This window comes from Phocoena sinus, chromosome 4, assembly GCF_008692025.1.
Source record: "Phocoena sinus isolate mPhoSin1 chromosome 4, mPhoSin1.pri, whole genome shotgun sequence".
Lineage (NCBI taxonomy): Eukaryota > Metazoa > Chordata > Mammalia > Artiodactyla > Phocoenidae > Phocoena > Phocoena sinus.
Genome location: NC_045766.1, coordinates 19,657,854 through 19,681,176, shown reverse-complemented (window position 1 = coordinate 19,681,176; position 23,323 = coordinate 19,657,854). Strand labels below are relative to the sequence as shown.

General features: G+C 40.1%; 2 protein-coding genes across 4 annotated transcripts in view; one reads left to right on the top strand and one right to left on the bottom strand.

The window, feature by feature from the left end:
- Positions 1–23,323, top strand: part of PIK3CB (phosphatidylinositol-4,5-bisphosphate 3-kinase catalytic subunit beta) — a 195,625-nt gene that overhangs the window by 16,398 nt on the left and 155,904 nt on the right. The window contains exon 1 of one of the 3 annotated variants that reach the window (XM_032630192.1): positions 18,997–19,057. The exons of the other annotated variants lie outside the window; for them this stretch is intronic. The gene's annotated coding sequence lies outside the window, so the exon portion shown is untranslated. Of the gene's footprint in view, positions 1–18,996; positions 19,058–23,323 lie in introns of those variants that run through there. 3 annotated transcript variants of the gene reach the window in all.
- LOC116752954 (60S ribosomal protein L7-like) lies at positions 1,951–2,774 on the bottom strand. The gene is given in 2 exon segments (XM_032630194.1): positions 1,951–2,624; positions 2,627–2,774. Coding segments are annotated over 2 exon segments (741 nt in total). The 5' UTR covers positions 2,760–2,774; the 3' UTR covers positions 1,951–2,016.

The following is a 23,323-nucleotide window of genomic DNA, read 5'->3' as shown; positions in this document are numbered from 1 at the left end:
TCCAGTTTATTATTTTTTAAAATTATTTTTTTGGCTGCGTTGGGTCTTCTTTGCTGCACGCAGGCTTTCTCTAGTTGTGGTGAGAGGGGCCTACTCTTCGTTGTGGTGTGCGGGCTTCTCATTGCGGTGGCTTCTCTTGTTGCAGAGCATGGGCTCTAGGCACGCGGGCTTCAGTAGTTGTGACTCATGGGCTCAGTAGTTGTGGTTCGTGGGCACTACTAGAGTGCAGGCTCAGTAGTCGTGGCAAATGGGCTTAGTTGCTCCACGGCATGTGGGATCTTCCCGGACCAGAGATTGAACCTGTGTCCCCCTGCATTGGCAGGCGGATCCTTAACCACTGTGCCACCAGGGAAGTCCCCACATATTTTTCTAACATCTATTTATGTTTTCAGATTTGTGCTACACAGACTTTTTCCTTAAAGAGATTCTTTGAAATCTGTTCAAGTTGGGGAGGGGATATGTGAACAGGGGAAACCTAGAGACACAGATGTGGTTGGCTCTTGGATTGGAAGAATCAACATTGTGAAATGACTATACTATCCAAAGCACTCTGCAGATTCAGTGCAATCCCTATCAAAGTACCAATGGCATTTTACACAGAACTAGAACAAAAAATGTTACAATTTGTACGGAAACATAAAAGACCCCGAATAGCCAAAGCAATCTTGAGAAAGAAAAACAGAGCTGGAGGAATCAGGCTCCCTGACTTCAGACTATACTACAAATCTACGATAATCAAGACAGTATGGTACTGGCACAAAAACAGAAATATAGATCAAAGGAACAGGATAGAAAGCCCAGAGATAAACCCACGCACATATGGTCACCTTATCTTTGATAAAGGAGGCAAGAATATACTGTGGAGAAAAGACAGCCTCTTCAGTAAGTGGTGCTGGGAAAACTGGACAGCTACGTGTAAAAGAATGAAATTAGAACACTGCTTCACACCATACACAAATGTGGTTGGTGAAATATCATTTAATCTCATAGGTTCTCAGAATTTAAGAGAAGACTTAGGGATCACTTAGTTGCTAGACTAGGAAACTGGTTCTCTTGTGTTTACTGTTCAGGAGGAATATCTCCAGTGTTCTGTGTTTCCGCTTACATAGAGTTTCACTCTCTGGAACTCTGGTGAGAAGATGGAGATAGAAGAATGGATGATATAGTACCATTGCATGGCTTTAGGCATGTTTTTTTTAACCAAGCAGCTATAGAGTAGTTGCTTAATGGATCTGTGTCAAGCTGGAGGGCTTTCAGACTCACTGAAAGATATTTTTTATTCAAATTCTTAACTTTTTTGGTTACATGATAGATACTACTTTCAAAATTTGAAAGTACCAGAAACACCCTTCCTCTCTTCTGGACAGGCAGCCAAAGCCATCAGTTTCTCATATGCCCTTCAGCGAGATTTTGCTTTTTCCAGTATATACATGTGTATGTATTCTACTCTTCCACACACTGTTTATGTAAATATCATATTCCCTTCTTTTAAATTACATAAATAATTAGTAGAGGTTGGAATTATGGACGGAAAGGGAAACTGATGTATATTGTACCATGAATGATAGCTAGCCTTGACCTACAGAAATAATATGCATAGCTCTTTAGTTGATCTGTATAAAGTATTCTAAGACCAGTTATTACTTCCTTCATCCATTTCTGTACTCATTAGACTTGATTCAGTTTTGCTTCTGCATTTCTGTCACTAGGTATATGTGAAAGAATTCTGTACTTCTTTCTTTTTTCTATATAAGCACTTAATCCTTTCACTTCATTTTTAAAAAATTTTTATTTTACTTTTTGGCTGCACCATGCAGCATGCGGGATCTTAGTTCCCTGACCAGGATGGAACCTTTGCCCCCTGCAGTGGAATCTCAAGAGTCTGTTAAGTGCTGGACTGCCAGGGAAATCCCCTCACTTCATTTCTTTATTTTTTAAATTTATTTTATTTTTCAATTTGAAAGCAGTCACTGTTTATTAACTGACCGGATTACAAAAATAATCATGGTAGATACCTTAGTTCATTCTTCTTATAAGTCTGTTGATCTGGTCTTCCCTGTTGCCAGCATCTCCACCTTCTACAAAATGAGTAGTCTTTTTCTTCATTCCACCTCGTGGAGAAGACAATTTGAAGGGCCACAGGAAGTTGTTTTCTTCTTTGAAACGTTTTCCAACAGTATAGATCTCATGAATCAGATCCTCCATGCAGATAATACCGTATTTGCCAAGAGATCCAGCAATCAACACGTTATCCGTCAGGGCAGTTTGCTTCTTGTTGATTTTGCCATAACCACGCTTGTAGATCAGTTCATTTACTGACTTCAGGTTTGGGTACCTCCATGCAATGTATGGTTCCACAATTCTCAGCATGTTAATTGAAGCCTCGTTGAGCTTCACAAAGGTGCCATTGAAAATCTGACGGAGGCGAAGAAGCTGCAACACCTTTCGAACCTTTGGGCTCATACCATTGATACCTCTGATCCTGATGACAAATGCCAATTTGGGTTCCGCGGGTACGTAGAAGTTGCCAGCTTTTCTTGCCATCCTAGCCATTCGAATTTCAGTTCTGTACATCTGTCAGTATTCCTTGTGATAGCGCTTAGCTTTTTCATAGATAAGCTTCTCCTTGCCTTTCGAAGCATCTTCTGGGCAAATTTCTTTCTCAGGCGCTTGATCTTAAGCTCTGCAAAATTCTTTCGCTTTTTCTTAAGGGTTTCTGGCACAGCAGGAACCTTCTTTTTCTTCTCAGCACCTTCCATGGTTCCAGCCGGGAAAGAGCCATTTCTTTATTTTTTGTTATATATTTAGTAAGCAGTTACTGTCTACTATCTGTGGAGCCTGATGCTGTTTCTTCCCCCCCCCCCCCATTTTTTTTGGCAGCAGCTTTATTGATATATAATTTGCGTATAATGCAGTTCATCCATTTCAATTGTACATTTCAATTTTTTTTGTATATTCAGAGTTGTGCAGACCTACCAAAATCAATTTTGGAAAAATGTTACCACCTCAAAAAGGAACCTTTTAGCTGTCATTTTCAATCCCATCCTTGCTCCCAGCTCTATGCAGTGAATAATTTATGTCTGTATAGATTTGCCTCTTCTGGATATGTCATATAAATGGAATCATAATATGAGGTCATTGTGAATGGCTTCTTTATCATGTTTTCAAGGTTCATCCATACTGTGGTATCAGTACTTCCTTTTAATTGCTGAATAATTCTGTTTCCTCTTTCAATTTCACTAATAAATGTGTTTTGCTACGTATTGGGCTGTTAATCAGGAGTATCCATGCCCTAGGTTTTCCTTCTGTGTATCACCTAGTTGTTAACATTTTGCTGTGTATTGATAAGTCTCTAATAGTATTGGCAAAGAGAGGGAAAAGAGTGAGCTGTTTGTTAATATCATTGGCAAGCATTTTATTTTAAAAGGAGTGTGAAACTTGGGAATTACTCTTGGATTTAATTTTTCATGTTTTTTCCCACAACCCCTAGTATTTGTTTATTTTTCTCGGGAGAAGGATTTATTACTTGCACAAGTAAGGAGAACACTGGGGGTCTTTTCCAAAGCAGTGTCTCTTCTATTATTTATTATTTAATAAATTTATTATTTATTTGAGCTAATAAATACTGTCTATAATATCTCCACTTGAACTTAAATTAAGGTGGAAGATAGTCAGATGTAGAATTATAGTGTTGGAAAAGAGACAGTTTCATATCTGGAGCACTCTTATTGTGAAACCCAGTACAGACTAGTCTCCTGTAAAGAGTTTCACAGAACACCTTGAGTTGCCTTAATTTTTTTTTTTTTTTTTTTTTTGAGTTGCCTTAATTTAATCTGAGGTATTTTGTTGTGTCTCCCCCCACCGCAACATGGCTTGTGGGATCTTAGTTTCCTGTCCAGGGATTGAACCTGCGTCCTCAGCAGTGAAAGCTGGAAGTCCTAACCATTGGGCCGCCAGGGAATTCCCAGTATTTTAAATAGTGATTTCTGAGTTAATCTATCAGGCATCAAAGAACATTTAACATATGTTGTTTTTTATAAAGAGATTGGTTCCTGAAGTGTTTTGTTTTTGTTTTTTTGGCTCTGATGGGCTTTTTCATGAATAGATAGGAGGTTTTTTTCCCCCCACATAAGTATTTTAAGATCTTTTTCAAGAACATGAGAAGTATCTCTTTAACCAGATGATGTCTCTGTTGAATTTTCAGGAGATGGAACTGGTGTGGTAAGAACTCACGAGTAGGCTTAGTTGTGTTGATGCATCACTGCTCAAAAGTGTGATCCCAGTGCCCATTGCCATGCCCACTGTTATAGCCTTCAGAAATCAAAAGTTAATAATAAGAAAATATGGGTTTATATTTTATCTTCATTTTTCTATTAGTTCTTTTTATTGTATTTTAGTAAAGCACTGGATTGCTTCAATTGTGGGGGAACCCCACTAGTTCATTACTACTGACAGTTTGAAAAGCACAAGGAACTGTCAAATGTCTAGGCTCCAGCTTTCAGGGAGCCTCTGGTTACGTGGATTTAGGTTTTCAGGATTTTATTTTATTTTATTTTTTTTCAGGATTTTATTTTATTTTATTTTTTGCAGTATGCAGGCCTCTCACTGTTGTGGCCTCTCCCGTTGCAGAGCACAGGCTGTGGACGCGCAGGCTCAGTGGCCATGGCTCACGGGCCCAGCCACTCTGTGGCATGTGGGATCTTCCCAGACTGGGGCACGAACCCGTGTCCCCTGCATTGGCAGGCAGACTCTCAACCACTGCGCCACCAGGGAAGCCCAGGATTTTATTTTTAATTGAAATTTTAATTGAGATAATTGTAGATTCATATGCAGTTGTAAGAAGTAATAGAGGTCTTTGTATACTTGACCAGGTTTCCCCCAGTGGTGACATTTGTAGAACTATAGTATAGTATCATAACCAGAATATTGACATTTATACAATCTACTAACATTATTCAGATTTCTCCAGTTTTACTCGTACGTGTGTGTAATAAGTTCTACACAATTTTGTCACCTGTGTAGGTTTTTGTGTGCACCACCACAGTCAAGGAACCTAACAGTTCCAACGCCGTAAGGATCCCTTGTGTTGCATGTTTATAACCACATCTACCTCTAGCACCCACCCTGCCCACCTCCATTCCCCACTGTGGTTCTTTATGTAAATGAAATCATTCAGTATGTAACCTTTTGAGATTGGCTTTTTTCACCTGGCATAATTCCCTGAAGATTCATCCAAATGTTGCATGTATTAGTAGTTTGTTCCTTTTTATTGCTGAGTAGAAGTCCATGATATGGATGAACCACAGTTTGTTTAACCATTCACCTGTTGAAAGATTTGGATTGTTTTCAGTTTTTGGCTGTTAAAAATAAAGCGAGTATGAACATTTGTTTTTTGTGCGAACATAAGTTTTCATTTCTTTGGGATAAATGCCCAAGAGTGCAGTTGCTGAATTGTATCGTAAATGCATGTTTAGCTTTTTATAAGAAACCGCCACAGTCCCTTTTATCATACAAGAACTAACTGAGAAGCCTTCTCTAAACAGATGCTAGCTGCAATATATAAACAGATCCTAGCTGAGCTGCTGTTCTGGTTGAAGTAAGCTTAGAGTTCCACCTACTTGATCACCACCCAGGGACTGTGCCAGCCTTGTCTGCTCTCTTCACCCAGGCTGGAACGCAGAGCTGGACAGGTGAAGTCACTTTAAGGAATTAAAAAAAAATCAGAAGTGATTTTAGGCTTGTTACTGGCAAAACTGGTATTGGAACTCAGGTTTCTTTCTTTTTTTTTTAAAGTTTTATTTTTATTATTTTAAAAATACGTATTTATTTATTTTGGCTGTACCGCGTCTTAGTTGCCGCATGCGGTATCTTTAGTTGCAGCATGCGTGTGGGATTTAGTTTCTTGATGAGGGATTGAACTCGGGCCCCCTGCATTGGGAGAGTGGAGTCTTACCTACTAGGCCACCAGGAAGTCCCTGGAACTCAGGATTCTTGATACCTAGTTTTTGTTGTCTTTATAAATCAGTTATACTTTCATATGTATGGTTTGAAGGATCAAATAGTCCTCCAAGGTTTGTTATCAAAAACAATAGCATTGGGCGTCCCTGGTGGTGCGGTGGTTGAGAATCTACCTGCTAATGCAGGGGACACGGGTTTGAGCCCTGGTCTGGGAAGATCCCACATGCCGCGGAGCAACTAGGCCTGTGAGCTACAACTACTGAGCCTGTGTGTCTGGAGCCTGTGCTCCGCAACAAGAGAGGCCACGATAGTGAGAGGCCCGCGCACCGCGATGAAGAGTGGCCCCCGCTTGCCACAGCTAGAGAAAGCCCTCACACAGAAACAAAGACCCAACACAGCCAAAAATAAATAAACTAAATAAACAAACAAACAAACAAACAAAAAAAAACCAATAGCATTTTTTGAGGGTCTATATAGCATCCAAACAGTGTTTGAAAGTAATGATACAGTCCTGTCCAGTTGGTTTAAAACTTGTGTCTAGGGCTTCCCTGGTGGCACAGTGGTTGAGAATCTGCCTGCTAATGCAGGGGACACGGGTTCGAGCCCTGGTCTGGGAGGATCCCACATGCCACGGAGCAACTAGACCCATGAGCCACAACTGCTGAGCCTGCGCGTCTGGCTCCTGTTCTCCGCAACAAGGGAGGCCGCGATAGTGAGAGGCCCGCGCACCACGATGAAGAGTGGCCCCCGCTTGCCGCAACTAGAGAAAGCCCTCGCACAGAAACGAAGACCCAACACAGCCATAAACAAATAAATAAATAAATATAAAAAGAATAACAACCCAAGCCAAGCTGTAGGATTTATTTTAAAACAAACAAACAAAAAAACTTGTGTCTAAATTGTCATCAGTGGCACATTGCAAGCAACAACATTAATAAAAGTATAACTTCACAAAAGACAAACAAAAACAAACAAAAAATAGCATTCTGCTGCTCCACTCCCATCTAAAGTAATTGTACCAGAGCATTTACCATTAACATATATATATTATTTGGTACTGAATTATGTTCCTTTTACTTCTACTTTATAATACTTAGGACTGTTCCTAACCTATACATATTTAAAATTATGTTTAATTTGCATTATTTGTAAATTATGTTTCAGAATGTTAAAGGGATATTATGAAATAATTGTTATTTTAAAAAAAGGGAGCACCGGGTCTGACGTGACTGCGAACCCGACGGTAGGTGTGATGTGGTGGTGTGCAGCACAGGGGAAAACTTTGGTGACAGGGAGCCTGGCATCTTGGAGAAATGAAAAAGGAGGCCATATATAGCTTGAGAGGAGAGGGATAGGGAGAGATGTGTAGAATAAGGGATATATAGGATGAGTTCAAGAGGGAGGTAGAGTCTGTGTTGGACCTTGTAGGAAGAAGCTTGGAGATTTGTTTGACTAGAACAAAAGCTGAGGTGTTGTGAGGTATGGAGTTGTTTGACCAAGCGAAATTATATCTGAAATGGACTTTAAAGATCATGTAATTTAACCATCCCATTTTACAAATAAGAAAATGAAAGTTAAGGGAACCTTCCCAAGGTAAAACAATTAACAGATGAGTGGGAGCTTGAACTTGATGGTGTTAGTTCATTAGTTTGGGAGCATTTCAGGTTTTGAGCAAGAGAATTCCAAGATTGAGGAGATGGCTGGATGGCTGTGTGCAGGCTGGAGGTAGTGGGGAATGGTCATCTGCAAAGTCAGGCCCGTGATTTTATCCTTTGGTTAAACAGAATCACTAAGTACGAGTTCGTTCTTGACTTATGCTCAGTTATTTAATAGTTTTGTGTGTTAGTGTGCTTGTCTCCCCTTCTAGATAGTATGCCCTCTACTTTTACTTCCCATACATGCTGGCTCAATAATTTATTTTTAAGTAATGAGTTTTACACGTATGTTCCCCAGCATCAGGATATAAATTGGGCCACCAGCTTATTAGAATCTTCATTTCTTCTTCCTGCATTGACTTTTTACCTAGTTATATATTTTAGTTCAATAGAATAAATGGTTACCTGCAAAGATTAGTTCATGTTCTCTATAGCAAAGCTCTTCTCTAGCAACCGTACTTTATTTATTATTATTATTATTTTTTTTTTTTTTGCGGTACGCGGGCCTCTCACTGTTGTGGCCTCTCCCCTTGCGGAGCACAGGCTCTGGACGCACAGGCTCAGCGCCCATGGCCCACGGGCCCAGCCACTCCGCCGTATGTGGGATCTTCCCGGACCGGGGCATGAACCCGTGTCCCCTGCATCGGCAGGCGGACTCTCAACCACTGCGCCACCAGGGAAGCCCTAGCAACCGTACTTTAAAATAATACTGAAAATCAGGAAATAGGAACTTTGTGGTTGAGATCTTGTTCAGAAGATTTTTTTTTTTTTTCCGTTACGCAGGCCTCTCACTGTTGTGGCCTCTCCCGTTGCAGAGCACAGGCTCAGCGGCCATGGCTCACGAGCCCAGCCGCTCCGCGGCACGTGGGATCTTCCCGGACCCGGGCACGAACCCGTGTCCCCTGCATCGGCAGGCGGACTCCCAACCACTGCACCACCGGGGAAGCCCCAAAAGATTATTTTTATAAATTTATTTATTTGGCTGCACCGCATGACTTGTGGGATCATAGTTCCCCGACCAGGGATTGAACACGGGCCGTTGGCAGTGAAAGCTTGGAGTCCTGACCCCTGGACCGCCAGGGGATTCCCCAGAAGATTATTTTTAAAAAAGAGTTTAGGGCTTCTCTCGTGGCGCAGTGGTTGAGAATCTGCCTGCTAATGCAGGGGACACGGGTTCGAGCCCTGGTCTGGGAAGATCCCACGTGCCGCGGAGCAACTAGGCCCGTGAGCCAGAACTACTGAGCCTGCGCATCTGGAGCCTGTGCTTCGCAACAAGAGAGGCCGCGATAGTGAGAGGCCCGCGCACCACGATGAAGAGTGGCCCCTGCTTGCCACAACTAGAGAAAGCTCTTGCACAGAAATGAAGACCCAACACAGCCAAAAAAATAAAAATAAAAAATAAAAAAATAAAAGATTACTATTAAAAAAATGTTTATGTGTACTTAATTCTCTGTATTATTAGCCATGTTTTTGTCCTACACTGGTGGCATTATGTGCTCACCCAGGTTAGGTGAATAGGCTCTCAAGAATCCCTGGTACTATTTCGTGACTCAGAGTGAATGCAGGCCCATTGTTACTAAGCAAGTAAGTAATAGTCTCCAAGGAGACAACCACCTTCGGCCTTTAACTTTTATCTATTTTTTAATTAAAATTTTATTTATTTATTTTTTAGTTTCATCTGCGTTGGGTCTTTGTTGCTGTGCGTGGACTTTCTCTAGTTGCGGTGAGCAGGGGCTACTCTTTGTTGCAGTGTGTGGGCTTGTCATTGCGGTGGCTTCTCTTGTTGCAGAGCATGGGTTCTAGGTACGCAGCCTTCAGTAATTGTGGCAGGTGGGCTCAGTAGTTGTGGCTTGCAGGCTCTAGAGTGCAGGCTCTGTAGTTGTGGCACACGGGCTTAGTTGCCCCATGGCACATGGGATCTTCTCAGATCAGGTTTCGAACCCATGTCCCCTGCATTGGCAGGCCGATTCTTGATCACTGTGCCCCCAGGGAAGTCCCTATTTTTTTTTTTTTGCGGTACGCGGGCCTCTCACTGCTGTGGCCTCTCCCGTTGTGGAGCACAGGCTCCGGACGCGCAGGCCCAGCAGCCATGGCTCACGGGCCCAGCCGCTCCGCGGCATGTGGGATCCTCCCGGACCAGGGCATGAACCCGCGTCCCCTGCATTGGCAGGTGGACTCCCAACCACTGCACCACCAGGGAAGCCCCCTATTTTTTTTAATTTTTAAAAAAATTAAAAAAAATTTTTTTGAAGTATAGTCAATATACAATATTATATGTTACAGGTGTACAATATAGTGATTCATAATTTTTTAAGATTATATTCCATTTATAGTTATTATAAAATATTGGCCATATTCCCTTGTTGTACAATGTATCCTTGTAGCTTATTTTATACATGGTAGTTTGTACCTTTTAATCCCCTACCCCATCTTGCCCCTCCCTACTTCCATCTCCCCACTAGTTTGTTCTGTATATATGAGTCTGTTTCTTTTTCATTACATTCATTAGTTTGTTGTATTTTTTAGATTCCACTTATAGGTGATATCATACAATATTTGTCTTTCTCTGTCTGACTTATTTCACTTAACATAATGCCCTCCAAGTCCACCCATGTTGTTGCAAATATCAAGATTTCATTCTTTTTCTTGGCTGAATAGTATTCCATTGTGTGTGTTAGGTTGCTTCCATATCTTGGTAATTGTAAATAATGCTGCTATGAACATTGGGTGTGTGTATCTTTTCAAATTAATGTTTTTGTTTTTGTTCTGATATATACCCAGGATTGGAATTTCTGGATCGTGTGGTAGTTCTATTTCTGTTTAACTATTTTATTTATTTTTAATAGTTGATGCATGCATATCATATAAAATTTAAAACAAATACAGTGGAATGTAAGTCTTCTGCCTCTCCTCATTCTCAGGAGGAAATCACTCTTTTAAGTTTTTGTGTGTTGTTCCTTAGATAACCTATGCCTTTATGAATATACACACACGTAAACCCCCACCCTCACAAATGGTAGAGTGGCATACTCATTGTTCTTTGTGTCTTTTCTTATTACTTAAAAAGATATTTGATATTATGGATCTGTAGTTTCAGAACGGCTTTATTCTTTTTCATGGTTTCTTAGTATTCTGTTGTATCAATATAACATAAATTTTCTCTATTTGTATATGAATTGACGTTGAAATTGTTTCTAATCTTTTGCTATAGTTTTTGACTAGTTTTGAAGTGGCCAGATTTGAAATCAAAGTTTGCAAGGTATGTGTGGGCACAGAGAGAGAGAAGGGCCATTATAATGATTGAGACAAGGGAGGAGGATGAGTAGGAGAAAATCTGGAGAGCTAGGAGAATGAAGGAAGAGAAAAAGTGAAGGAGAGAGGAATAAAGGATAGGAGTGAAATAACCCAGGTCTTTCCAAGGCAGATACTAAAACCAGCCTCAACCTTTCTATTACTGTCTTGGAACCAGATGGTTCCAAGTTATTAGCCATGTGATCTTGGGCAAGTTATCTGTTCTCTCTGTGCCTCCATTTCCTCATTTGCAAAATGGGATAGTAACACCTCATCATATGTTAATAACACATACAGCTGTTGGTACAGCATCCATCCACATTGAGAAAGCTTTCTGCTCCCTCCACCCCCAGCTTTGCTCTTATTCAGCCTTTTATAGCTCAAGTGTACTCCTCTACAAAACCATCTAGGTTGCACCAGGAGCCCCACTTCTGTATCCTGTACCTTTGTCTTAGATTTCACCTCATTCCTTTGAAATTCCCATATCTAATTATTTACCCCTGTCTGAGGGTGGGGAACCATCTCTTGTAGTGTCTTGTATAATTTAGTTTCACCCTGCAACCACCACTAAAATACTTAGCACAGTGCCTGGCATATAGTAGGCACTTGATAGTGTTTGACCTAAACTGAAGAAAGCCTTGGGCCTTAGGAACATTGAACCTAGAGAAATGCTAATCTTTCCACCCTTTCCCCCACCGCCTAATTTTCATTCCCTGAGGCAACCGTTTTTCCTCGGTTTATATAAACAAATATATATATATACACACACACATATATATACACCCCCACACATATTTATATATCTCCTCTCTTTAAAAGTAAAACAATAGCATACTCTAAACATTGTTTGTACATTGTAGTCATCCCAAAAAGGAATGAAGTTCAATTCTGTGGGAACTTCACCCAAATGAAATTGTAAGCATTGTTAGGTTTTTGTGTAAGACTCTTGCTGGAGCGTGGATAGGTGTGATTGGTGAGTCTACCATCTATCAGTTACAGTGGGATTGTAACAGCATTTTTTCCTGCACAACAAAGAAGCTTTGTAAATAAAATTTTAACATTTTGAAAAAAAATGGTAGGTACCATTTAATTTTTTTTAAATTTTGAGATAACTGTAGATTCACATGTTGTAAGAAATAATATGGAAGAATCCTGGTTACCTTTTACTCATATTTCCCCAATGGTAACATCTTGCATAACTATAGAAAAAATCAAAGCCGGGAAATTGACTTTGATACAATCCATCCACCTTATTCAAAACTCACCAGTTTTACATGTACTTATTTATGTGTGTATTTAGTTCTGTGCATTTTCATCACATGTATAGATTTGTGTGATCACCACTACAGTCAAGATACAACAGTTATATCACAAGCCTCTCCCATGCTACTTCCATCCCTCCCACCCTTTTTAACCTCTGGCAACCAATAATCTGTTCTCCATCTCTATGATTTTGTCATTTTAAAGAATGCTATGTAAGGAATTCCCTGGCGGTCCAGTGGTTAGGACCGGGCACTTTCACCACCAGGGGCCCAGGTTCGATCTCGCTGTTTGTGGAAGTAAGATCCTGTAAGCCGAGTGGCGTGGCCAAAAAAAAAAAAGAATGCTATGTAAATTCTCTAGTATGTGACCTTTGAGATCGGCTTTTTTTCATTCAGCATAATGCCCTGAAGATCCACCCAAGTTACTGTGCATTATCAGTAGACATTCTCTTACATAGCCATATTATAGTTCTCAAATTTAGGAAATATAACATTGATAAAATATTATTATCTATAATCCATATTCCAGTTATACCAGTTGTATTAATTATACTCTACACTATTGCCACCATTGCCCAGTCCAGTATCACATTATGAGTATGATTGTCAGGTCTCTGTAATTTTCTTTAACATGGAACAATTCCTTTTTTCTTGTCTGTAATTACTTTGATATATTTGGAAAATACAGATCAGTTTATGTTGTAGAATGTCCCTTTTTTGGGTTTGTTGTTCTTCATGGTTAGATCCAGATTATTCATTTTCGTCAGGAGAACCATGGAAATGATATTGTATATCCCTTAGCATATGCATGATGGCAGTTCATTCCATTGTTGGTCATTTTAACTTTGATTACTTGATTAAAGTGATGTGAGCCTGATTTCTCCATTTAAAGTTATTAATTTTTGCTTTTGTCATTGATAAGTATTTTTGTGGGAGGATACTTTGAGTCCAAGTAAAGACCCTGTTTCTCATCAAACTTTCACCAGTGTTAGCATCCCTTGAGGGTTTTTTTTGTACCTGAATTATTATTATCATGGTTGCAAAATGGTGATAAACTTTTAAAGGCCAGCAAAAAGGCAAAGCTGACTTCCACTTGAGCATCCAGTTGACAAAGTAGAAAAAACAATTCTTTCTTATATATATGTTAATAATAAAAAAGCAAGCCTAAAAAGGCAAGGGGTAAATTGTATAGAAAAGGATAATAAATTTAGACCCTCCCCAAGAGTATAATTTTTAAGAGAAAAATGTTACAGTAAGGGGTAATTCTTTTATTTTTTAATTTTTAAATTTTATTTATTTATTTTTGGCTGCGTTGGATCTTTGTTGCTGCATGCAGGCTTTCCCTAGTTGCGGCAAGTGGGGGCTACTCTTCGTTGCAGTGCGTGGGCTTTCCATTGTGATGGCTTTTCTTGTTGTGGAGCATGGGCTCTTAGGCGCGTGGGCTTCAGTAGTTGTAGCACGCGGGCTTCGTTGTGGCTCGTGGCCTCTAGAACACAGGCTCAGCAGTTGTGGTGCACGGGCTTACCTGCTCCACGGCATGTGGGATCTTCCTGGACCAGGGCTCGAACCTGGGTCCCCTGCATTGCCAGGTGGATTCTTAACCACTGCGCCACCAGGGAAGCCCAAGGGGTAATTCTTGAGAAGTTAAGATTGGATCGTGAATTACGGAATGATAAAAGCATGTTTGAGAATCTGAAGGCAGAGGTAGTTTAAAAAAATTTTTTTAGGACAATGCTAGGTTTACAGAAAAATTGCAAAGATTGTCCAGAGTTCCCATATACTCTGCATCCAGTTTCTCCTATTATCAACATTACTGTGGTACATTTGTTACATTTAACAAACCAGTGTTGATAAATGGTTATTAACTGAAGTCCGTATTTTATTCATATTTCTTTGGTTTTTACCTAATGTCTTTTTTCTGTTTTTGCATTTCGTCCAGGATACCACATTGCATTGAGTTGCTGTATTTCCTTAAAGGTCCTCTTAGCTGACAGTTTCTCAGACGTTCTTTATTTTTGAAGACCTTGACAGTTCTGAGGAATACTGATCAGGTGTTTTTGCACAGTATCCTTCAATTGGATCTCTCTTGATGATTTTTTAAAAATGCTTAGACTGTAGTTATGACTTTTTGGGAGGAAGACTACAGAGATAAAGTGCATTTTCATCACATACTATCAACATGACTTACATTGTTGATGTTGAGGGTGATCACCTGGCTGATATGGTGTTTGTCAGGTTTCTCCATTGTAAAGTTATTGTTTTCTTCCCCTTTTCATCTTATGCTCTTTGAATGAAAGGCACTATGTGCAGCCCACACTTAAGGAGAGGGGAGTTGTGCTCCATCTCTTTGAGGGGGGTGCATATCTACATAAATTACTTGAAATTCTTCTGCATGGGATATACATCTCCTTCCCAACTCCCATTTACTTGTTTGTTTAGTCATTTATATTAGTGTGGACTTGTGGATTTTTATACTTTAGGTTATAATTCAATACTACTTAATTCTGTTGTTCAAAATGTTACAGCTTGGCCACTGGGAACTTTTTCAGTTGGCTTCTGTGTCCTTTTGACGTTGTTGTTGTTGTTTTAGCACTTTCTTACTTTCTTGTACCACAAGATGTTCAGGGCTTATCTTGTTTATTTCCTTCTTCACTCCTAGGATCAGTCATTTCTCCAAGGGGCCCTGGTTCCTTTCATTGGAGGATGGTATTTAGAAACTAAGATCTGAGCACTGTGCGCTTATTACTACTAGGGTATCGTTGCTTCAAGGCCTTCTTGGCTGACAGAGCAAGGAAATATGTGAATATCTGAACCTGTGAATATATAATTTCTATGGATATTTCTTTTATTGTGTTTATTAGTTTTTAATTTTTTAATTTTTAATTTTTAATTTTTTTGCCATGCTGCGTGGCATGCGGGGTCTTAGTTCCTCAATCAGGGATCAAACCCATGCCCCCTGCAGTGGAAGCGTAGAATCTTAACCACTTGACCATCAGGGAAGTCCCTTGTTTTTAAAATTTTAAATAAATATTTTTAACCATCTCATTCCATGTTAAACTAAACATGAGTTTCTACTAATGTTTCCAACTCTAAATCATCCCAGCTTCTTGTTGCTTAACTGTGCCACTGCAATGGTAAGTAACCTGGCTTTTGGTTTTCTTAACAGTGTCTTTCACAGAACAGAAGTTTTTAATTTTAATTAGTCCAACTTACCATTTTCCCCCCAATGGATCGTACTTTGTTTTCTTTTTCTTCTTTTTAAAAATTTTTTGGCCATGCCATGCAGCACGTGGGATCCTAGTTCCCCAACCTGGGATCGAACCCGTGCCCCCTGCATTAGAAGCACGGAGTTCTAACCACTGTACCGCCAAGGAAGTCCCTGGATCCTGCTTTTGATGTTGGCTGGAAAACTCATAGTGAAACCCAGGGTCACGTAGATTTTCTCCTGGAAGTTTCATAGTTTTGCATTTTACATCAGAAATAGCTTTTTGAGCTTCTTTTAAGTGAGAGATTTTTAGTCGTTGAATAAGTAATATATTTTGGCTTTTTTTTCTCCCTTTAATTTTTTGGATGGGATATAGATGTCAGTCTTAAGTTTCATGGTTAGAAATGGTGAAATGAAGTTTTAGAACTTCTTTAGAGGTGAATAAAAAGTTCTAATAATTTCAGAATTGAATTATCATATGTCATATGGAGAAAATGAATCCATCTTTTCCCAGCCATTACTCTGATTGAGGGTACAAGACATATACAGTAAAAATCAACATTAAGAGACAATATATAGGGCCTTCCCTGGTGGCGCAGTGATTAGGAATCCTCCTGCCAATGCAGAGGACAGGTTCGATTCCTGGTCCAGGAAGATCCCACATGCCGTGGAGCAACTAAGCCCATGGCCACAGCTACTGAGCCTGCACTCTGGAGCCTGCAAGCCACAACTACTGAGCCCACGCACCACAACTACTGAGCCCACGCACCACAACTACTGAAGCCTGCATGCCTAGAGCCCGTGCTCCACAAGAGAAGCCACCTCAATGAGAAGCCCACACACTGCAACGAAGAGTAGCCCCCGCTTGCTGCAACTAGAGAAAGCCCATGCGCAGCAATGAAGACCCAACGCAGCCAAAAATAAATAAATAAATTTATTAAAAATAAAAAAAGAGAGAGACAACGTATAGGGTAATGTTTAATTGTGTTTTAAAAAACCCTAAAATTCTGAGGAGACCAAGGTCAATGTGAGCTAGACTAGTAAGGGAAGGCATCCTGGAAGCCAGACTTGAATTTGGTCTTGAAGGACTTGGCAATAAAACTTTCTTAATTGAGGGGTGGGACAAAATATAGATTGTAGGCAGTAAGGGAGCTAGTGGGGAAAGATAGGTGGAGATAATCTTGGCTGATGAGGAAAGGAGAAAAAGGATGGAAAGAAAGCAAGGAGACACATATGAGGTGTGTGTTTTTGCATTCAGAGGTGAAAGAGCCGATTGGTAGAGGGGATTGAAAATGCCCTTTCCTGTACTTGGCAGGAATCAGATGCCTCAAGTACAGGAATTAGATGCCTCAAGATGCTGGATTTTGTGGGTTTTTAAACAAATTTATTGTTTTTGAACAAGTAGTACACTCCTATGATTCAAAATTCAAAAGGAAACAAAGAGTGTACAGTGAAGTCTCCTTTCTGCCTGTCTCCCAGCTACCCAATTTGCATTCCTTGAAGCAACCAGTGATTACAAATGCATTTTCCTAAGTGCTGTATAAGCAAATATATTCGTATTTATATATCCCCCTTCTTTTTTTTAAAAGAAACAAAAACATAGCATTCTCTAAACATTGTTCTGCACATTGCTTCCTCCCCCACACTTAATGTACCTCTACTTAATGTAATGTGTCAACTCATTCATTCCTGGGGTGCCTCTTTCTGCTGAGCATGTATAGTTATCATGTGGCTGAATGAATGAAACAGTGATAGTCCTCTGAATGTTTCTTTTCAAGTCTGAAAATCACTAAAGATTTTATAAACAAACCACTGATGTGCTTATAATTGTGTGTTAACATATCTATCTCTTAGTCTATATAGAAACTGTTGCCTTGCTGATGGAATTAAGGAAATCCTGATTCTTTTTGTAAGGGGAAGAATCCTTTTGAAATGGGAAATGGACTTCCTAATGCTGATTTTAATACTTGCTCAGTTTTATTATTTTTTTTGTTGTTTTTTTTTGCGGTATGCGGGCCTCTCACTGTTGTGGCCTCTCCCGTTGCGGAGCACAGGCTCCGGATGCACGGGCTCAGCAGCCATAGCTCACGGGCCTAGCCGCTCCGCGGCATGTGGGATCCTCCAGGACCGGGACACGAACCCGTGTCTCCTGCATCGGCAGGCGGACTCTCAACAAATACGCCACCAGGGAAGCCCCTCTTTTTTAAGAACTGGCTCTGGGGGCTTCCCTGGTGGCACAGTGGTTGAGAGTCTGCCTGCTGGTGCAGGGGACATGGGTTCAAGCCCTGGTCAGGGAAGATCCCACATGCCGCAGAGTGGCTGGGCCCGTGCGCCACAACTACTGAGCCTGCTCTCTAGAGCCCGCGAGCCACAACTACTGAAGCCCGCACGCCTAGAGCCTGTGCTCCACAAGAGAAGCCACCGCAATAAGCCCACGCACCATAACAAAGAGTAGCTCCCACTTGCCACAACTACAGAAAGCCCCGCACACAGCAACAAAGACCAAAGGCAGCCAAAAATAAATAAATATATTAAAAAAAAAAAAAGAACTGGCTCTGGAGTCAAACTGCCAAGCTTTTTTTTTTATTATTATTTTTTATTTTTTTACGGAACGCGGGCCTCTCACTGCTGTGGTCTCTCCCGTTGCGCAGCACAGGCTCTGGACGCGCAGGCTCAGCGGCCATGGCCCACGGGCCCAGCCTCTCCGCGGCATGCGGGATCCTCCCGGACCGGGGCCCGAACCCGCGTCCCCCACATCGGCAGGCGGACTCTCAACCACTGCGCCACCAGGGAAGCCCCAAGCTTTTTTAAAAAAATTTATTAAATTAATTTTTTTTTTGGCTGCATTGGGTCTTAGTTGCGGCACTCAGGATCTTTTGTTGTGGTGGGCGGGCTTCTCTCTAGTTGTGGCGCGCGGGCTCCAGAGCGCGTGGGCTCTGTAGTTTGCGGTACACAGGCTCTCTAGTTGAGGTGCATGAGCTCAGTAGTGTGGTGCGCGGGCTTAGTTGCCCCGTGGCATGTGGGATCTTAGTTCTGTGACCAGGGATTGAACCCGCATCACTTGCATTGTAAGACGTATTCTTTACCACTGGACTACCAGGGAAGTCCCCTTACTGAGTTTTCTAAAGGCTGGTGCTCAAAGTATGCTAGGAAAGAAATTGCAGAAATTAAGAATTCTTAAGGAATTGTGTGTCATGCATTTAATGACCAGATTTTAGCTAATTTTATAGAGATGTTCTTAACAGTTGGTGAGAATATCAAATGAGAATAATAATCATTGTTGTATCCACTTAATTTAAAGGCCGTATGAGGCTTTTCTTTCTTTTTGGGGGGGGGCGCGTCAGGTGGCAAGCGGGATCTTAGTTCCCTGACCAGGGATTGAACCCATGCGCCCTGCATTGGGAACTTGGAGTCTTAACCACTGAACCGCCAGGGAAGTCCCTGAGGCTTTTTGAATAGGTCACATAATAAATAAATAAAAATGAGAATATAGTGAAATTGTAGTGTACATAATGGATAATAGTTTCTCTCCCCTTAAGAAAAAAAAGCCTGTTTTTCTTTCTTTTTTTTTTGGCCATGCCACGTGGCTTGCAGGATCTTAGTTCCCCAGCCAGCGATTGAACCCAGGCCATGGCAGTGAAAGCGCTGAGTCCTAACCACTGGACCACCAGGAGACTCCCGGAAAAGTCTGTTTTCTAAACTATGCCATTATTATTGTTCTGTGAACCTTGTTCTAAGAGTATGCCAAAGTGAATGTCTTTGTGTGGTACCATATTTACGGGTTGTGGTTCCAGTGAAAAATATGTTGTGATTTTAACTACTAAAAGTTTAAGTGATCTGCTTTTATAAAACATAATAGGAACTGGGAAATTATTTTAATGACTATTTTCTAAAATATTCACATGGCTTTTTCTCTTTAAGAGGTCAAGTAATTTGTCTAGAAAATGTGGTAACAGTATTAACCTGTGTTGTAAGTGATTTAACAGTAATTGAATGCTTTGCTAATATGATGTGGAATACTAGTGAGCTGACTCTGGTCAAAATTCAGACCTTTGGAATGTCAGATTTGTTATTGCAAGTGGTTGGGGCTTTCCTAGGCATGCAAGGTAGAGACTTCCTGAAAATTATGGCAGAGAGACTGCATTTTAGAGCTTTATTTTACAGTTGAGAATGGAGACCTAGAGAAGGAGGCCGCCACCTCTAGGGTGTGCAGGCTGCAGTGGCTTCCCTAGGGCCACAGGCTCCTTTAGCTCTGCATTGAATTTACCCTTCATGCTTGAGAATTGTTCCAAGAGCTTTTCTCATCGACTTGGTTAGTGTGACATCCCACCCTAACCCCATCCCTGGCCTTACTTTAAAAGGATTTCTTTTTCCCTGGCACAGGTACTTCTTCAGATACCCAGTTAATGAACAAACCTAGAGATATTGGTTGAGCATTGAGGTATTGGTCTAGGTATAAGTGAGAGAGGCAAGTATGTGTCCTATCTTCAATGATGTTATGATGTTGTTTAATTGGATTGGGAGGGTGATGTTCATTCATAGAAATGTAAGGAGGCATTGATTTGAAATCAAACAATGCAAATAAAGACAAGAAAATATGTTTTTCATATTCTAATTTGGTTGACAAAATTTTAAGAAATTCATAAGCTGGGAATGCCTGTTTGATCCTTAGTCATCCATCACGGGTGCTCTCCTTACCTTGACACCAACCCCCCCCCCCCATTTTTTTTTAAAACAGTGGTTTAATTGTCTTGTTGCAGAGGTGATACTTTTATTTAGTCAGAAGGCTGGAGCAGTGGGTGTTTGTTTATAGTCTAAGATGCTTTTTAGGATGTTCTTTTCTTTTTCCCTCAGGGCTGAACTTTGTAAAGTCTAATCTAGTATGATTATGCCAGGTCTGAATGTATCCTTTATTCTACTTCTAGCATTGTTGTCAATTTATCATAAGATTTTTCTTTTATACATTTCTGTTAGCTGAAGAGTTGGCCATGGAAAATCTGCTTCATTCACATATACCTTTATCTATTAGAGTGTGTGAATATTTTCCTATATTTACCATTTATTCATGGAATGTTTATTGAGAAGATATATGCTCTATGAGGCACTGGGGATGCAAAGTTGAAGAAAGCTCATGGCTTGAAGGAACATTAAGAGAGACAGACAAATGAACAGATAATTCTAATACTGTGTGTTACATGCAAATGATAGAACCTCTTCATGGTATTGTGGGAGGCATAGAATGGAGCAGTGATGATTTCCAATAAACAAACAAACAAACAAAAAGAATGGAGCAGTGGTTCTCAAAGTACAGTCTGGGGACCTCTGGAGGTCCCCGGGCTCTTTCTCAGAGATCTGCAAGATCAAAGCTATTTTCATAACTTAAGACATTATTTGCTTTTCTTTTGCCCTTATTTGTTTACGAGTAGACGATGGAGATTGCCAGAGGCAATATAAATTGTGTTATCTCAATTGACTGGGTGCAAAGCAGAGATGAGAATCTAGCTGTTTTCTATTAAGGCAGACGTTAAGGAGATTTGCAGAAGTGTAAAATTGTATCACTCTTCTCACGAAAGGTTTTCTTTGAAAAATGTGGTTTTTAAAACTAAAATATGTTTAAAAATAAAATGTTTTTAAGTAAACATTTAATAGGTTTACTATTTTTTACATGAATAAAAATTTAAAATCCTTGCTTTTAATTTCAAATTCAGTAAATATTGATAGATATAACCTACATAGACAAGAGCTTTTGAGTCCTCAGTAATTTTTTTTTTTTTTTTTTTTGCGGTACGTGGGCCTCTCACTGCTGTGGCCTCTCCTGTTGCGGAGCACAGGCTCCAGACCACAGGCTCCGGACGCGCAGCCTCAGCGGCCATGGCTCACGGGCCCAGCCGCTCCGCGGCATGTGGGATCTTCCCGGACTGGGGCACGAACCCGTGTCCCCTGCATCGGCAGGCGGACTCTCAACCACTGCGCCACCAGGGAAACCTCTCAGTAATTTTTAAGAGTGTGAACGGAAGCTGAAACCAAAAAGTTTAAGAACCACTGGAATAGAAATTTCTAAACTGGTCTTCAGGAGAGAGGTGGGCAAGGAAATATTCCTGTGGGAGGTGATACCAGGGCTTAGTGACAGGTGTTTAAAATTCTGCCAGCTGTAATGTAAAGAGGGAGGGAGTTTCAGAAAATAGGTAGGAAGAGGTGGATCACAGAAGGCCTTGTATGCCCGACTGAGAAGTTTGTTTCTTCTCCCATAGTCAGAAATAATAGTTTCTAAAATATGTTAATTTCTAACCTTACATATGAAGTGCTATTGGAAGTTATTTTACTATATATGTATTTTTAAATATAAGGAGGTTAGAAGATTGTGTTTTTGATTTTATTTGCTAAATTGGCTGTCAGCATTTTGTATATCAAGGGTGTTCTTTGCTTACAATACTATTTAACATTGACAACAGATGAATGATCTGTGACTTCAAGTCCTTAAAGAAATTATTGTATTTCCTATAAAATGTGGGTTTCAGGTAACCATTTGTCAGTGATACCAAATTCTTGTAAACTGTTTTTAATATGTCAGTTATGGTTGTAAGTTCTGACAGACTTCTGAACCTAGAGATTAAGTTAATAAGAAAACTCAGAGCCGAATGTTCAAATAGAGGGCCAATGAGAAAACATTAGAAAAGCATATATCTGATAAGGAATATATATAATAATATAAAGAACATTTACAACTCAATAATAAAAATTTAAATAATCCAACTTAAAAATAGGCAAACTGGTTTGAATAAATGTTTTTCCAAGGAAGATATAAAAATGGCTAATAAGCACATGAACAATTGCTCAACATTATCTGTCATTAGGGAAATGTAAATTGAAACCACAATGAGATGTGCTTCACATTACAAGTATGGCTATAATCAAAAGATGGGCAGTAACAAATGTTGCATGTGGATTTGGAATCCTCGTACATTGCTGGTTGGATTGTAAAGTAGCGCATCTGTTTTGGTAAAGCAGTTTGTCAGTTCCTTAAAATGTTAAACAGAATTACCATATGACACGGCAATTCCACTGCTAGGTTTATAGCCAAGAGAATTGAAACACATGTTCATACAAAAACTTGTACATGAGTGTTCAAAGCAGTCTTATTCATAATAGCCAAAAAGTGGAAACAACCCAAATGTCCACAGCTAATGAATGGATAAGCAAAATGCATTTTATCCATACAGTGGAATAGTATTCAGTCTTAAAAAGGAATGCAATTCTTATACATGCTGCAGTATCGATGTTCCTTGAAAACATTATGCTAAGTCAAAGAAGCCAGTCACAGAAGACTATGTATTGTATGATTCCATTTATATAAAATGTCCAGAATAGGCATTTCCATGGAGAAATATTGGAAACAATTTCAGACTTAATAGAAAAGTTTAAAAAATAATAGAGAGTTAAAGTTACATGGATTACAAGCTATCCTCAAGACTTTTCATATTTTCCTGTGGAAGAAAAAAACATGTAAATAATAAATGAGAATTGCAAGTACTGTTAAGTATTATGAAGATAGTAAAGTGGTAGGGAGTGAACCAGGTTACAATCTTAATTGTGGTGGTACACAGGAAACTTCTTAGAAGAGGTAACTTTTGAATTGAGACATGGATGTTAGAAGGTGGTAGATGACCTGGGGCAGAACATTCTAAACTGAAAGAATAGCAAGTACAAAAGCACTAAGTTAGGAACAAAGTAAGTGTGAGAGGAACAAAAAGCAAATCATTATGACTGGAAAGAAGTCAGTGAGGAAGAATGGAAGATGAAGTCAGAGGTAGACAAGTACCAGATCATAAAAGGTCTTTGTAGTGCATAGTTGCAACTCAGGTAGGGTTACAGTGGGAAGTTTTGTAAGGTATTAAGCAAACAATCGGAGTAAATCTGATTTCTGCTCTGTGAGGTACATTGTAGTTACTCTG